General features: G+C 40.8%; 1 protein-coding gene across 1 annotated transcript; it reads left to right on the top strand.

Annotated features, from left to right (window-relative positions):
• Positions 1-5,663: 5,663 nt before the first annotated feature.
• Positions 5,664-12,186, top strand: COMTD1 (catechol-O-methyltransferase domain containing 1). The gene is made up of 7 exons (XM_002192637.6): positions 5,664-5,979; positions 7,260-7,384; positions 8,375-8,480; positions 9,228-9,346; positions 9,604-9,658; positions 11,074-11,207; positions 11,805-12,186. The coding sequence occupies exons 1-7, from the start codon at positions 5,679-5,681 to the stop codon at positions 11,955-11,957; spliced, it is 993 nt and encodes a 330-aa protein (XP_002192673.5). The 5' UTR covers positions 5,664-5,678; the 3' UTR covers positions 11,958-12,186.
• Positions 12,187-12,414: the final 228 nt, after the last annotated feature.

A 12,414-nucleotide genomic window follows, 5' to 3' on the forward strand; every position in this document is an offset into this window, starting at 1 on the left:
TTTACTAGAAATGTTCCCACTGCTTATAGCAAAAGAAACTGGAGTTATTTCCATGTGCATATATAAAAAATGAAGCCATAACAGGATAAGAAGATAAAAGCCCATACAGTCCTTTGTTAACATTCAAACTCAAAGAAATACAACAGTAAAAAATAAAAGTTATTCATACATAGAGCAAAACCTCATAAAATTACAACAAACATCTTATAAATACATGTTGAGAGAAAAAAGTGAGAGCAGCTCACAATTACAAAGACTACATCTTCAATTAAAAAGAAAAAAAAAAAAACAACAGGAACATAAAGGGAGTATTGCACACAACTGGGAAAAAAAATCCTTCCTACCTTGCCTCTATTTCATCCTACAAGCAGCCTGCCCTTTACAATCTCAGATGCCATTCTCTGCACATCTCATTCTCCTGTTTCCTGGGGATATCTGAGTCATTCCCCCCACTATGGCATTTCAGCATGCATGGGGTAATGCACCACTCATGGAGTCTCAGGTGATGACACTAATTGGGCTCTCTCTTCAGCAAATGTTTTCTACCTGCTAAAGTCAGTACTGCCTTCTTCCCAGCTGCATCATATTAGCAAAGCACAGCTGATTAACACAGATGGCCCCTTCTCTGTTTTTTCCAACTGACAAATAGTTACCACGAATTCTTGCTTTTAAGTCCCAAAGATAACAGCCAAGCACAGTTTTTACATGCTTGTGACAAATTCTTACTTGTGAAATGAAATCTGACCTAGAGCTTGCTAGAAACCAGGCCTAGTGAAATGACCATTCATCATTCTTTAATATGCTTGGGGTAGGCTATCTAATAACAACCTAGTCCTGCACCTCTCCTGCCATCATGCTGCTGCTGTTGCTTTTGTGCACTCTCGGACAAATGCCCTGAAGGGAAGAGAAAAAGCACTCGCTTCCAAAAGTACTCTTTATTTTTGGTATCCATTTCATGGCTGGTATGAAACAAATCCAGCTTGCTGGGCTTTGACATAGATTTTTTCAGATGTCAAAAAAGAGAGGCAAAATATATAGGCATGGGAGAGCCTGGTTAATGAGGTGTCACAGCTATGGCTGATTTGTTCACTGCTTCTTTAATTTTATATGTGTATCAGAGTGATAAGGACCAACATTTCTCACTTTTTGTTTATGCACTATACAATTTAAGATTTAAGTGGAGCAGATTCTTGAGACTTACAGCAGGCTTTGTAACCGAGGCAGAATGCTCCACTCAAGTTGTGTCTATTTCAATCACATAGGGACCATTTGTAGGAGCAAATTAATGCTAAGCTTTATTCCTCAGTAATAAACACCCATTGTACCACTGTCCATGCACTTGTTCCAAGTGTGAGGCTGGACTGTGACCTGGAAGGAGATCATTCAGAAAAGTCTGACACCTGTTTTGAGGAATTCAATGTGCCTCTGATCCATGTACTTCAACTCTCTTTGCCAGGACAACTGCTTCTATCACTGGATCTGTCAAGTTGAGCCACTGAACAAGCCATTTCACTGGGTCTCCCCCAGTCAAGCTCAATTTGAGTTTTACAGTCCTTGATACTTGTGGGATATTGTCACAGAAACCATTAATGTACTTTGCACTGGGAATTATGCTGCTTGGCAGGGACTATCTCTCCTCACGATACCTACATGTCCAAAGCTCAACCTAGTCTTGTAATGAGATTGCAAAAAGCAGTCATATATATTCAAAATGTTGGCCTGTAAGCCAGTAAGGCCTGAAAATATTTACCAATATGTCAAAATGCTTCTAGCTGAAAACTGTTTCTAAACCATTCACTGTTTGCAAGTTTAATGGCTTAAGGCTTATGGGCTCATGAATCACCAGCTTTCTTAGCAGCAGCATTTGAAATGTTGATATCTTAGCCTTGAAATAGATGTGAAGGTACCACAGCCTTTACAAGCTGTTATCGAAAGACATACTTTAAAAGCTCCCACAAAAGACTGAATGCAATAGAAGTAGCTGAGCAGGATGAAAGTAACTGAACCAACTTAGTTAAAGTCATTGTTCATGTCTGTGTTCGTTTCAGTGATTACCCTCCAGCTGGACAATGAATCATATTAAAGGAAGCTTTGCTACTTACAGTTCATGTGATAAAAGATCCAGATGACTTCAGAAGCAATAATGAGTATTTGGGAAACTATTAGTCTTATTTCAAATTACTGAATTCAACCAAAAAAAAATGGAGAGCAATTTCATTTATCACTTTTTTTTTTTTTTTTTTTTTTTTTTTTTTGTCAAGAAAAAGGTACCATTCTAAAAAATCCAAGATTTTCAGCTGAAAAGATGAATGAACATTTATGGGGGAAAAAATTGCTGTAGCAGATAGATCTGGAATGAGTATCTCTAAGGTCAAGTAGGTTATACTGGTAAATGGCACACCCTGTTTTACAGAACTGCAAAATTAAATGTTAAGCATAATACTAGAAAGATAACAGGGATGGAACAGACAAATACATGGCAAAACCAATTAAAAGAAATAAGAAATCTCAACTGTGAATAAAATAACAGTTTCATATACAGTTCTCTAAAATATATCATCAAGTGATTTATCTAGGTCTTGCAAGGGGATATATACTGTGGACTGTAAATTATAAAATATACACATTTTTCATCTACAACACTCATGACACATGAATGAACACATAAATACGGTAAAAAAGTTATGTTTCAATTTTTTTTAAAAAAGATATTACAAAAACCTATTAAAATAGAAAAAAAATACAACTGAATGCTTATGGGTTTGCTTATTTGTGAATATCTTAAAAGGTAAGGAATTAATGGCTTGATGTCTTTTCTGAGTATCTGGCCCAATCTGTGCATGCATTCATCCACAATGTCAGTGCAGACAACTTGCAAATATGCCTCGTCCCTCCTATCCTCTTAAACCAGATTAAAATCCCAGTCTGTATCAAACATTTCTCTGAGGATGGCTAAGATCAGGTCAGCTGCAGCTCTACAAACTTTTTGCTCCATCAGTATAGGAAAAAAAATACTATTTGGCCTATTACTCAACATATAACTCTTCATTATCAACCTTCTTTCTATACTCAAGGCAAGCCATTTAGCATTTTGCAGTGGTGCCTCAATTACCAGGCACAACTGGTATATGTAAAAATAGTTGCACATGAAAGGCAGAAACCCAGAAGTGGAATGACAGCCTTATCAGTAGGCTAACTCTCTGCCAGTCCCATTTCTACAATAAGTCTACACAGATGACACTGAGGCAGATGGTGTGCAACATTCTCACATAGAAAAACACTCCTGGAAGGAAGGTTCCAGGAGAGGAACAGACTATTGCATACATCAATTACCCAATGTCTGTAAAACCTTGAATAGGCTATCAATATGAATAAAGTGAGGATTTGTACACCCTGAGGTCAGCCCCTATCCTGTCTGTCCTACTCCATATGTTTTACAAATGCAATCATGCTCTGGCTCCAGCCCGAATATGTTGCCAAAACCCTCCTACCCTTTCTAGAATGCAGGCCAAGAGAAAAGGTACTTGCAGGCATAGCAAATATGCCTACTGACTACACCACTGGGAGCAATCCTGAACTCCCATGAAATCTGGGCAACTGGACTGACCTTACAGATTTAGGGAGCAGTGGGGTTTGTATCCAAGCCCATATTATACTCAGTTTTTAATCTCTAGGTAGCCTTCACCCTACTTAGCACAAGTAGTAGGAGAAAACTACCAAAATGTTTAAATGCTCAGGTAGTCACAGCACACTGCAAGCACATGTCTAATAAATCTGTTAATCAAAGTTTTCTGTTCCACCTATATCACAGAGTTAAGTAAACTGAAAATTAAAATGGCTCAAAGAAAAGCTGATGGTTCCATTCTATCCAGCTGGAAGATTATAACTCTTTTGACTTCCTCATAAAAGTATTTCATCATATTTTAGATACCTGAAAATTGGCTTCCTTATCTAAAGGAAAAACCTGTTGTCCAGTACAATGATACAGTAAAACACCCGACACTGCCCTCAAAGGTAAGCTATTAGTGATTAACAGCTTGGGGGTGGAAGGAATTTCAGAAAAACATTCCAGTATATTAGCAATTCAGTCCACCAATTCTCTTGGAGCTTTCAGAAACTTGACGTCCCCAGAGATATCCAAATCTCTTCGAGTCGAGAAGTCAACACGACACTGGAAGCTTGCACGCTTAGTGTTTCATTGAACAGTGTAACCCACAGTTCCCCTCTCCCGTATGCTGCAGTTGTAGAGAAGAATCACTAGATGGAGCCGCACCGTCACAAATCTGATTTATGGCCCCTGCAAGAATTGTTGCCTCCTACAGCTGTTTGGCCTAAAACTGACTCGTTGCAGCACATGCTGATAACTCATCTTCTGAAAGACGGAATGAAATGCTCTCATTTACAAACGCAAAATGTACACAGAGAAAGTGACGAGATACTGAATGGGAAAAAAAAAAAAAAAAAAAACAAAACACCAAGAAACCAACAACACTCACAGCTTTCAAAATCAAATAAATTTTAGAAGTGAACTGGAAGTTATTTTATCTGCCAAGACAGATCATATGTCTTACTTTGTTCTGCAAATCAGAAATCACAGCAGAATTCCTAGTGAGTGGCATGTTCAGTTGCTGCAAAAGAAATACAAGAGCTCTGGGGGCAAGTCTCTGTAAATAAGCTCTAACACACTAAAAATGCAAACACATTTCCCATCAGTACCCCAGTGATATACTTAATTTCACACTTAAGACGTACTTTAAAAAGCATCTTTTTCTTCTAACTGCACTGGCATTTGTTTTGCTAGCATAAGGAAATAGTTGAAATGTTTTCATTGAAACCTACCAACACACGATTCATCTGGCTTTCCGGAGATAGACTATGTGCCAAAAGGGAATTTTTACCTGCTTTCATCCTACATCTGTGGAGTGCAAGTTGCAACCCAGTCCATTCCTGTGTATTCCCAGTCTGTATACAATGGTATTAATTTCATTTCCCATAAAATGTCAAAATTACAGATCCCCATATTTTGCTAGTGTTTTCCAAAACCTAGATATTACCAATACTTCACAAAATGAAAGCCGAATTCCCAGCCCATCTCCAAAAGGCACAGAAGCACAAAAAAGTTTAGGCTGACATAAAAAAGCTTACAGAAGCACTTGTTGACTTATATACCAACTCCTTCAGCAAAAGATCCTGCCGGGGAGGAGATCCCTCAACGAGGCTGTTAAGCAGTGGCAAGGGCACTGCTCCACCTGACCTGGAAGGTACTGCAGAAGGGAGCTGAAACAGCAGTGGAGGAAACCAGGCCCCATTCCCCCTCTCTTGGAGACTCCTCCTTGACTCCTTTCACCTGGAAACTCACAAGTCACAGGACTGAAATTCCAAAAATCTTACATACTTTTTGACGAGTAATTGTTCACACCTCAGCTGCAAAGAAACCTGTGTTCTAGGGGAAGGAGAGAGCTCACTTCCCGGGCTAGTTGGAGTACCAAGCCTCTTATGAGCATATTTCTGTGAAAAGCTCCTCCATGAGAGTCCATTACGAACTCACACGACACTTGGGTGTGTTTTAAAACGAAGACTGCAGTGAAGCTGTACCAGAACCAGCCTCCCAGCTTCTGAGGAGGTCGTGGCACAAATCCGGGGTGCTGTCTTTGTCATTTTACGCACCACAACTGAGTATGTCACCGAGACGAAGGCGCACACGTCCCGCAGGTGACCCCTCTCAGCACCCCAGCCGAGCCCAGTATCCAGCACGCCGGGAAGGGGGAGGGCTCTCTGCGGCCCCAAGACGAAGCGGAGCGCCGCCGGGCCGCCACCCCGGGCAGCGCGGCCCCGCCCCGCAGCGCTCCGCACCGCCCCGCCCCGCCCCGCGCCGCTGCCCTGCTCCCGGCTCCGCAATGCCGCTTCTCAGCGTGCCCAAGGAAGTGGCCGTCGGGACGGCGATGCTGGGGGTCGCCTTTGCCACGGGTATGCTTGCAGGTAAGCAGCGCCCCCAGGCCCTGCCACGTTCACGAGACGTGAAGGCTGCGCCTTCCTCGTGTTCCCCACCGGGGACGGGACGGGACGGGAACCGAGCGCCAGGCAGGTCCCTCCCAGGGCGGGCAGGAGTCCCGGGTGCAGCCCGGCGGTCGCCGGGGGAGCAGACCCCTTGGGGCTGCCCTGCGGGCGGAGATTTATTTTGCTGAGCTGCTGCAGTAAATACAGCGATGTTCTTAGAGCCAAGCCGCTCCCTGTAATCCAGCCACCGCAGTGTGGGGCAAGGCCAAGGTCCAGCGAAAGTCAGGACACGCTCCCCGCCCGGTCACCTGCCCGCGTTTGTTTGGGCATGCCGAAGGGCCGGGGTGCGGTCCTTGCGCACAGCTTTGTTCTGGTAGGAGTTTCGCTTTCATTCCCGGGGGGCAGGGGAAGAAGGAGCACGCGATCCAGGGGGGAGGGAGACTGGCGTTGTGTTTGTAACGCGGGCACTCAGTTAATCTTTGATTTAAGGCAAATTGTTGAAATAATCTACATCTCGGTATGGTCATCTGTAAAATAGAACTATTAACAGAAAATAAACCCCTCGAAATAAAAGTGTTCTGTCGTAGCAAATAACTACCAGGAGATGTGAAAATGAATTTGTTATTTCTTCAAAATTGTTAATCCATTTGGTAAAAGAAACATTGGGCATGAAAGCTGCAGTCAGTTCTGTATTTGAGTAGACATGTACTAAAACTTCAGCTTTTGGCGCCTACTTTGTCTGCATACTGGTTTCATACTAAGCAAGGCATTTTACAGTACCGCATTTCCCCTGGCTGGAGGGCAGGACAGTGTCATGAGAAGAGCACGGGGCCTGAGAAGACACATCATCTGATAGGCCTAAAACCTGCTAGCCTCTATTTATCTGCAAAAGAAAGGCCACAGACTAAGAAAATTGCGTACCTCATTCATGTATCTCTCTTTAAACTTGCCCTTTGAGTTTTGATGGAGTTACTTTTCCTGTAAGATTATGACAGTTTGTAACCCTCACATTGGCCACTGAACAACACAGTACTGAAGCCTTTCCCTTTCAGCCTTTGGAGGCCTGGACTGGACATCTTAGAGGCTAAAAAGAAGAAGGGGAAAAAAAAACTATAGTCCACCTGGTTATGTTGTGTTGTCCATTTTCATGGCTGTTTTAGAGCAGAGAACTTTTTAACCTTTAGTAATATTTCAGTGTTTACTTTATGTAAAATGGCAATAACTGAAAAGTATAAAAGTTCTTATTATTTATTTTTTGGTAGGTAAACTATACCCTTCTTTAGTTTTTGGGAGCCAGAGTGGTATGATCAGGAAAAACAATCCTCTCCGGCAATACATACTGGATCACTCTTTGCGGGAACATCCCATTCTAAAGAAGCTGCGGCTGGTCAGTATCACCCACACCTCGTCCTGAGCTCCTGGAATCCTGGTCACATTTCCTTCCTCCGACTTATTTGCATAACCCACTAGAGGGGTTTATTTAACTGGAAATACCCAGACTCTTCTATGTTAAGGACTACCTGCATGACTATTCAATAGTATTGGCATACATTTAGACATGTCTTTCTATCCTCGGCTCCCAAGGCCATGTGTTAGGGCTGCGCTTGATTTGGACTTGAACAAATGACTTCTGTTCACTTTGGTTGGCATATAAGGAACCTGTAGCTCAGACAAGTGATGTCTTCCATCAGGCTCCACTATCAGAGATGAGACATCCTGACTCAGGTTTGAGTCATTTCAGGTGAGATAAACTGTTCTTGTATAAAAGAAATAAAATGCTGTCTGCTGGAACAGGTTGGTTGGAATGATCCCTAGCAGAAGAAAGGAAATAGGAAAATATACTTTCCCTTGAACTGTCATGGCACAGCCCTGCTTCTCCCATTTCCCTTTCCTTAGTGCCAAGAGCCCTTCCACCCTGGGATGGGCACAGCTTCTCCAGGTTTGCACTGTGTAGCCAGGACTATGTGATCTGACATTTGGCAGGCATGAACCTAGCAGTTCATTAAAGCATTCTACACATCTTAAAGGAAGTGCATTTGTTTGTGCAAATTCACAGAAATAAAGGACTTGCACAGTCAAAGTTTCTCTATGATTCTTTGTTAGTTACAAATATTGCACGTGTTTCAGCCATGGTAATTTTGGAGCACTTTACTGCTTTGAATAACCACTGTTTATGACACACATAACATCCTCCTTGTTTGTAGTTAAATTCAAGCCAATTTCTGGCTCATAGGTGGAGCACAAAGCAATCTAAAATGAAAAGACAGAGGTGTCTGTTTTTCCTGGAGTTTCACTGGAATTTTTTTCTTTAGGATAATGGTTTGGTAGATTTGGTTTTTGTTTGATGCGATATGGCTTTTTTTTTTTCCTTTCCTAGCTCACTGCTGATCATCCTTCAGGCAGAATGATGGTGTCCTGTGAGCAGGCTCAGCTTATGGCAAATTTGGTCAAACTCATTAAAGCCAAGAAAGTTATTGAAATAGGTAAGAGTGACACTTCATAGCAAAATAAAACTCTTGACTATCATTCTCCAAATACAGACATGTTTAATATAAAAAATCCAGATACAGGAAGGCACTGCATACCTGTCAACACACATGTGGGCAAACTACAGCATGAAAAGGAGTGTCTGATTTGCATTTTGTCTAACTGTGCATTCAGTAGTTCTGGCATCAGCATGGATAGCTCGTCAGTTCTGAGGCAATCTAAAAAACAGAGCTAAATACATCTCCTTGAGTCTTCAACAGTTGCAGGACAGGGTGTATTCTGTCCTTCCTGTGTCACTTTAGTGCTAGAAGATACTTTGCTGCACAAGCCCTGTATCAAATCCAATTTGCTTGACACACCTATTACTACCAGGATATCCTGAAAGACAGGCTGATGCTGAGCAGCCAGGTATGGCTTCCCACCATCTTCATTCTTGGCCTGACTGTTCCAATTCCCTGGTATTTGCTGCTCATCCAGTCTCTCCAGGTTACACATTCAAGACCTGACTCTGGCTTGTCTGTCCATGAGCCTTTTGGGAAAAGCTAACGTGGAAGTTTGCTAAAAGACTGATTAAAAAAAAAATTCTTCTCAACCTACCATTACATTAAAATGGAAGGAAAATGAAAAATCCTTATTAACAAATTTCTATCCTTGATTCCTTTGGGGATTTTATTCCTAAAGAGAGACCTATAGCCCTTTTTCCATGATACAGTAAGTGTTGATATCTCTTATGATTTTCCTAGGTGTTTTCACAGGTTATAATGCCTTGAATATGGCACTTGTCCTGCCAGATAATGGCCGAGTTATTGCCTGTGATATAAATGAGGACTATGCCAAAATTGGAAAGCCACTGTGGAAGGAGGTAAGCAGCATCTCCTGTACACAGTGGGGACAGCTGCCTTTACATGTAGAGATTTTGTTATTTTAGACTTGCACATTCACAAAGAAATATTCTTACCATTAAAGGAGGCTGATAGAGTTCAGTTTGGGAAGAAAAATAAGTGGTGTTTGGAAGCTAGAAATAATAGAACTATCTGAACCCCAGTCACTCCCTGAGTACAGCCTACTAACAGGTTATTTCTTGACTACTTTAATCAACACTGTCCTTTTTCATCTTAGGCAGGAGTAGAGCATAAAATTGACCTGCGGATTAAGCCAGCAATTCAAACGCTTGGTAAGTAACCTGAAACAACAGATTGTTTCCCTTTCCCTAGAAATAGAAGAGGGATACATTAGTGATGAGATTTAAGACCAAATATGGTTGTGAATATGATCCCTTTTGCTAATAGGGAGGCAGCTTCTCTTATATTAAAAAGAAAAAAAATCTTCAGGAGTTCACAGTTTTCCTACCTACTAGTAGAGAGGAAGAAAATGCTTGTCCTATGTTGCGGGCCGTACTAGTCACACATCTGTCTTGTCCATCACTTTGCTAATTTGTCAAGTACTATTGTCAGCTGCTTCTGAAAAGCTGATTAAAACAGATTAATCAGACAAAGCCAAATTTCTCTTATCCGTTGTCCTTTCTAAGCAAGTATTCCTTTGTTAAGAGAGGAAAAGTTCCCTGACAGGGCTGAGGTGCAGAAAAAAATTCAGAACCTAATATATAACTTAGGCTGAATTGTGTTCAGAGAAGTTTGAAATTAGGATGTGCCAAAAGCATGAAAGGCCATTAGTGAGGCAGTGACTTCTCTAATTCAAGGAAAGAGAAAATATGGGGCAGAGGAAATACTAATAAATGTTCTGAAAACACAAGACATTTTCTGGGATTGTTGGATGTAGACGGTTTCCAGTAAATGTGTTTGGTGGATCCACAAATCCATTGATAACCTTGTATTACTTTCAAGTTCATCCTTTCTAAAGAGGCAAATAATAAGCATTTGGCTGGTATGCACACTCCTTGAAGTCTATAAAAGCAGTACTTTGTCCAGGCATTGCTTCAGACAAAAAGATCTGCTGACAGAAGCTAATTGTGGGTTATAGGGGTGGCAGAGGACCTTAGGAGACAGAAATCACCTCCTCTGAAACTGGCAATTTGAAATTCTCAGTCAAGAAATCTGTTTAAGAGAACTTAAAACTGAATTCTACTTGCCTTGGCCCATAGAGGGACTACTTAGAGCAGTTTTTTGCTGTAAATATCTCTGACAGGGTTTGTCATGACCTGTGTCATGGCACTTGATCTGCAAGGAGAGATTTAGCATTGAGAACCTGTTCATAAAGTGAGAAAAGTTCTGATCCCCTTAAGAAAAGAGTTCTCAGCTGAAAAAAAGCTAAAGGTGGAGAGTATGTCTGGTTTCAAAGTGCTTGAGTTGTTTTTGCTGTACCTTTCAGCAGTCCCAGCTGTATCCTTCAGGTTTGGAGCTATTCCACAAACTCCTAAGCATGCAGAACTCAGGAACGGCATGTTTTATGGCATACATAATGCCTAGATTGGTTTCTGTGGGATAAGCTTTTCTAGTAATTACCTGTGGAGGAATAGACTGCCTGGTCAAGGCAGCAGAAAACATTTAATGAGAGCTTTGACACAAATGGATTACTTCCTCCTACACAGCACTAACCAGGGTATAACAACTCACTTTGTTGTTCATCTAGATGAACTGGTGGCCAATGGAGAAGCAGAAACCTTTGACTTTGCTTTCATTGATGCCGATAAAGAAAGTTACAATGAATACTATGAAAAATGTTTGCGCCTCATAAAGAAAGGGGGAATAATAGCTATTGATAATGTAAGTACTGCAGTTCTGATGGTAATGCACAGGCAGTTACACATAACACAAACAAAAAGAAAATTCAACATAAACTCTTTAAGTAAGCTATATAAAACACTGATAGAAAACAGGTTTTTTTTTTTTTTTTTTTTTGTTATTCATTACAGAGAATACTCTGGATTATTCTGGTTTGTCTTGTAGTGAATTTATACTATGCACAGTACTTAGACAAGATCAAAAGTAGCACTTGTAATCAGTAACTATTAGTAGAAGTTATCAATTAACTACTTTTACAGGAAACAAAGGATATTAAACTTCAGGCACCTTTGGGGTTATGGTGGAAGCTAAATAAGGGCTCTTAAAAAACCTATATTTAAAGACATCCTTTTTAATTTTGGCTTCAAATCTACAGTAGAAGTAGTACAATTACCAAGTTCTGTGAACTCTCAATCCCACTTACATATGAGAGTTCCATGTCAGAGACGATTAGACATCTGAAATACAACAAATAATATAAATCTCTAAAAAATATACAGGAACTTTTCCAAAGCTTCCTTTGTGGTGCAAGGACCATATTGGAACAAAGGAGGTGCATCATATTTCTTTTTTCAATAGGTCTTCTGGAATGGAAAGGTACTAAAACCAAGGAAGGATGACTTGGCAGCACAGAGTATCCACCGCCTCAACGAGAAGCTTCTCAGAGATGCACGTGTCAATATCAGCATGCTCCCAGTGGGTGATGGAGTCACATTAGCATTCAAGTTGTAACTCGAGGAAGCCCAGCAGACGGGAAATAGCAATCAAATCACCAGGAAAAATGCAGGTGGAACAATTTCAAGAATCTAATTTAAGCTATGTCTCCACTGGATAGCATAGCTTGGGAAAGTAGACTTCAGAAGCAGCTAAGTAGAGAAGAGAGATTCATTATGAGATCTACACTGGTTTCTTACTTTAATTGTAATAAAGGAAATAAACTTATGTGAAATTGTCCTTGTAAGACAGTGGTTGAAAAAATCCCCCTCTATTTATTGTCCAAGTGACTCCATATAACAAAGTAATTTTCGGTCTGAGAAGACCCTCTTGAGCAGCAGAATAATCAGTCAGTACCATCAAAAGGAAAAGAAGTGCAGTTTACTAATGTTTATAGCCATAATAGAAAAATGGATTTTTAATGAAATTACATCAAGGAGATTGCTAGCCTTCTCAGACTAAAAATATTTTAAGT

Source organism: Taeniopygia guttata, chromosome 6 (genome assembly GCF_048771995.1).
Source record: "Taeniopygia guttata chromosome 6, bTaeGut7.mat, whole genome shotgun sequence".
In the NCBI taxonomy this organism is placed as follows: Eukaryota; Metazoa; Chordata; class Aves; order Passeriformes; family Estrildidae; genus Taeniopygia; species Taeniopygia guttata.

Bases quoted from the DNA above. Each gene is read 5' to 3' on its own strand.
- COMTD1 (XM_002192637.6), top strand. From the start codon at position 5,679: ATGTCACCGAGACGAAGGCGCACACGTCCCGCAGGTGACCCCTCTCAG. The intron at 9,347-9,603 runs GTAAGCAGCATC...TTTTCATCTTAG, and splicing joins GAAAGCCACTGTGGAAGGAG to GCAGGAGTAGAGCATAAAAT. The intron at 11,208-11,804 runs GTAAGTACTGCA...TTTTTTCAATAG, and splicing joins GAATAATAGCTATTGATAAT to GTCTTCTGGAATGGAAAGGT.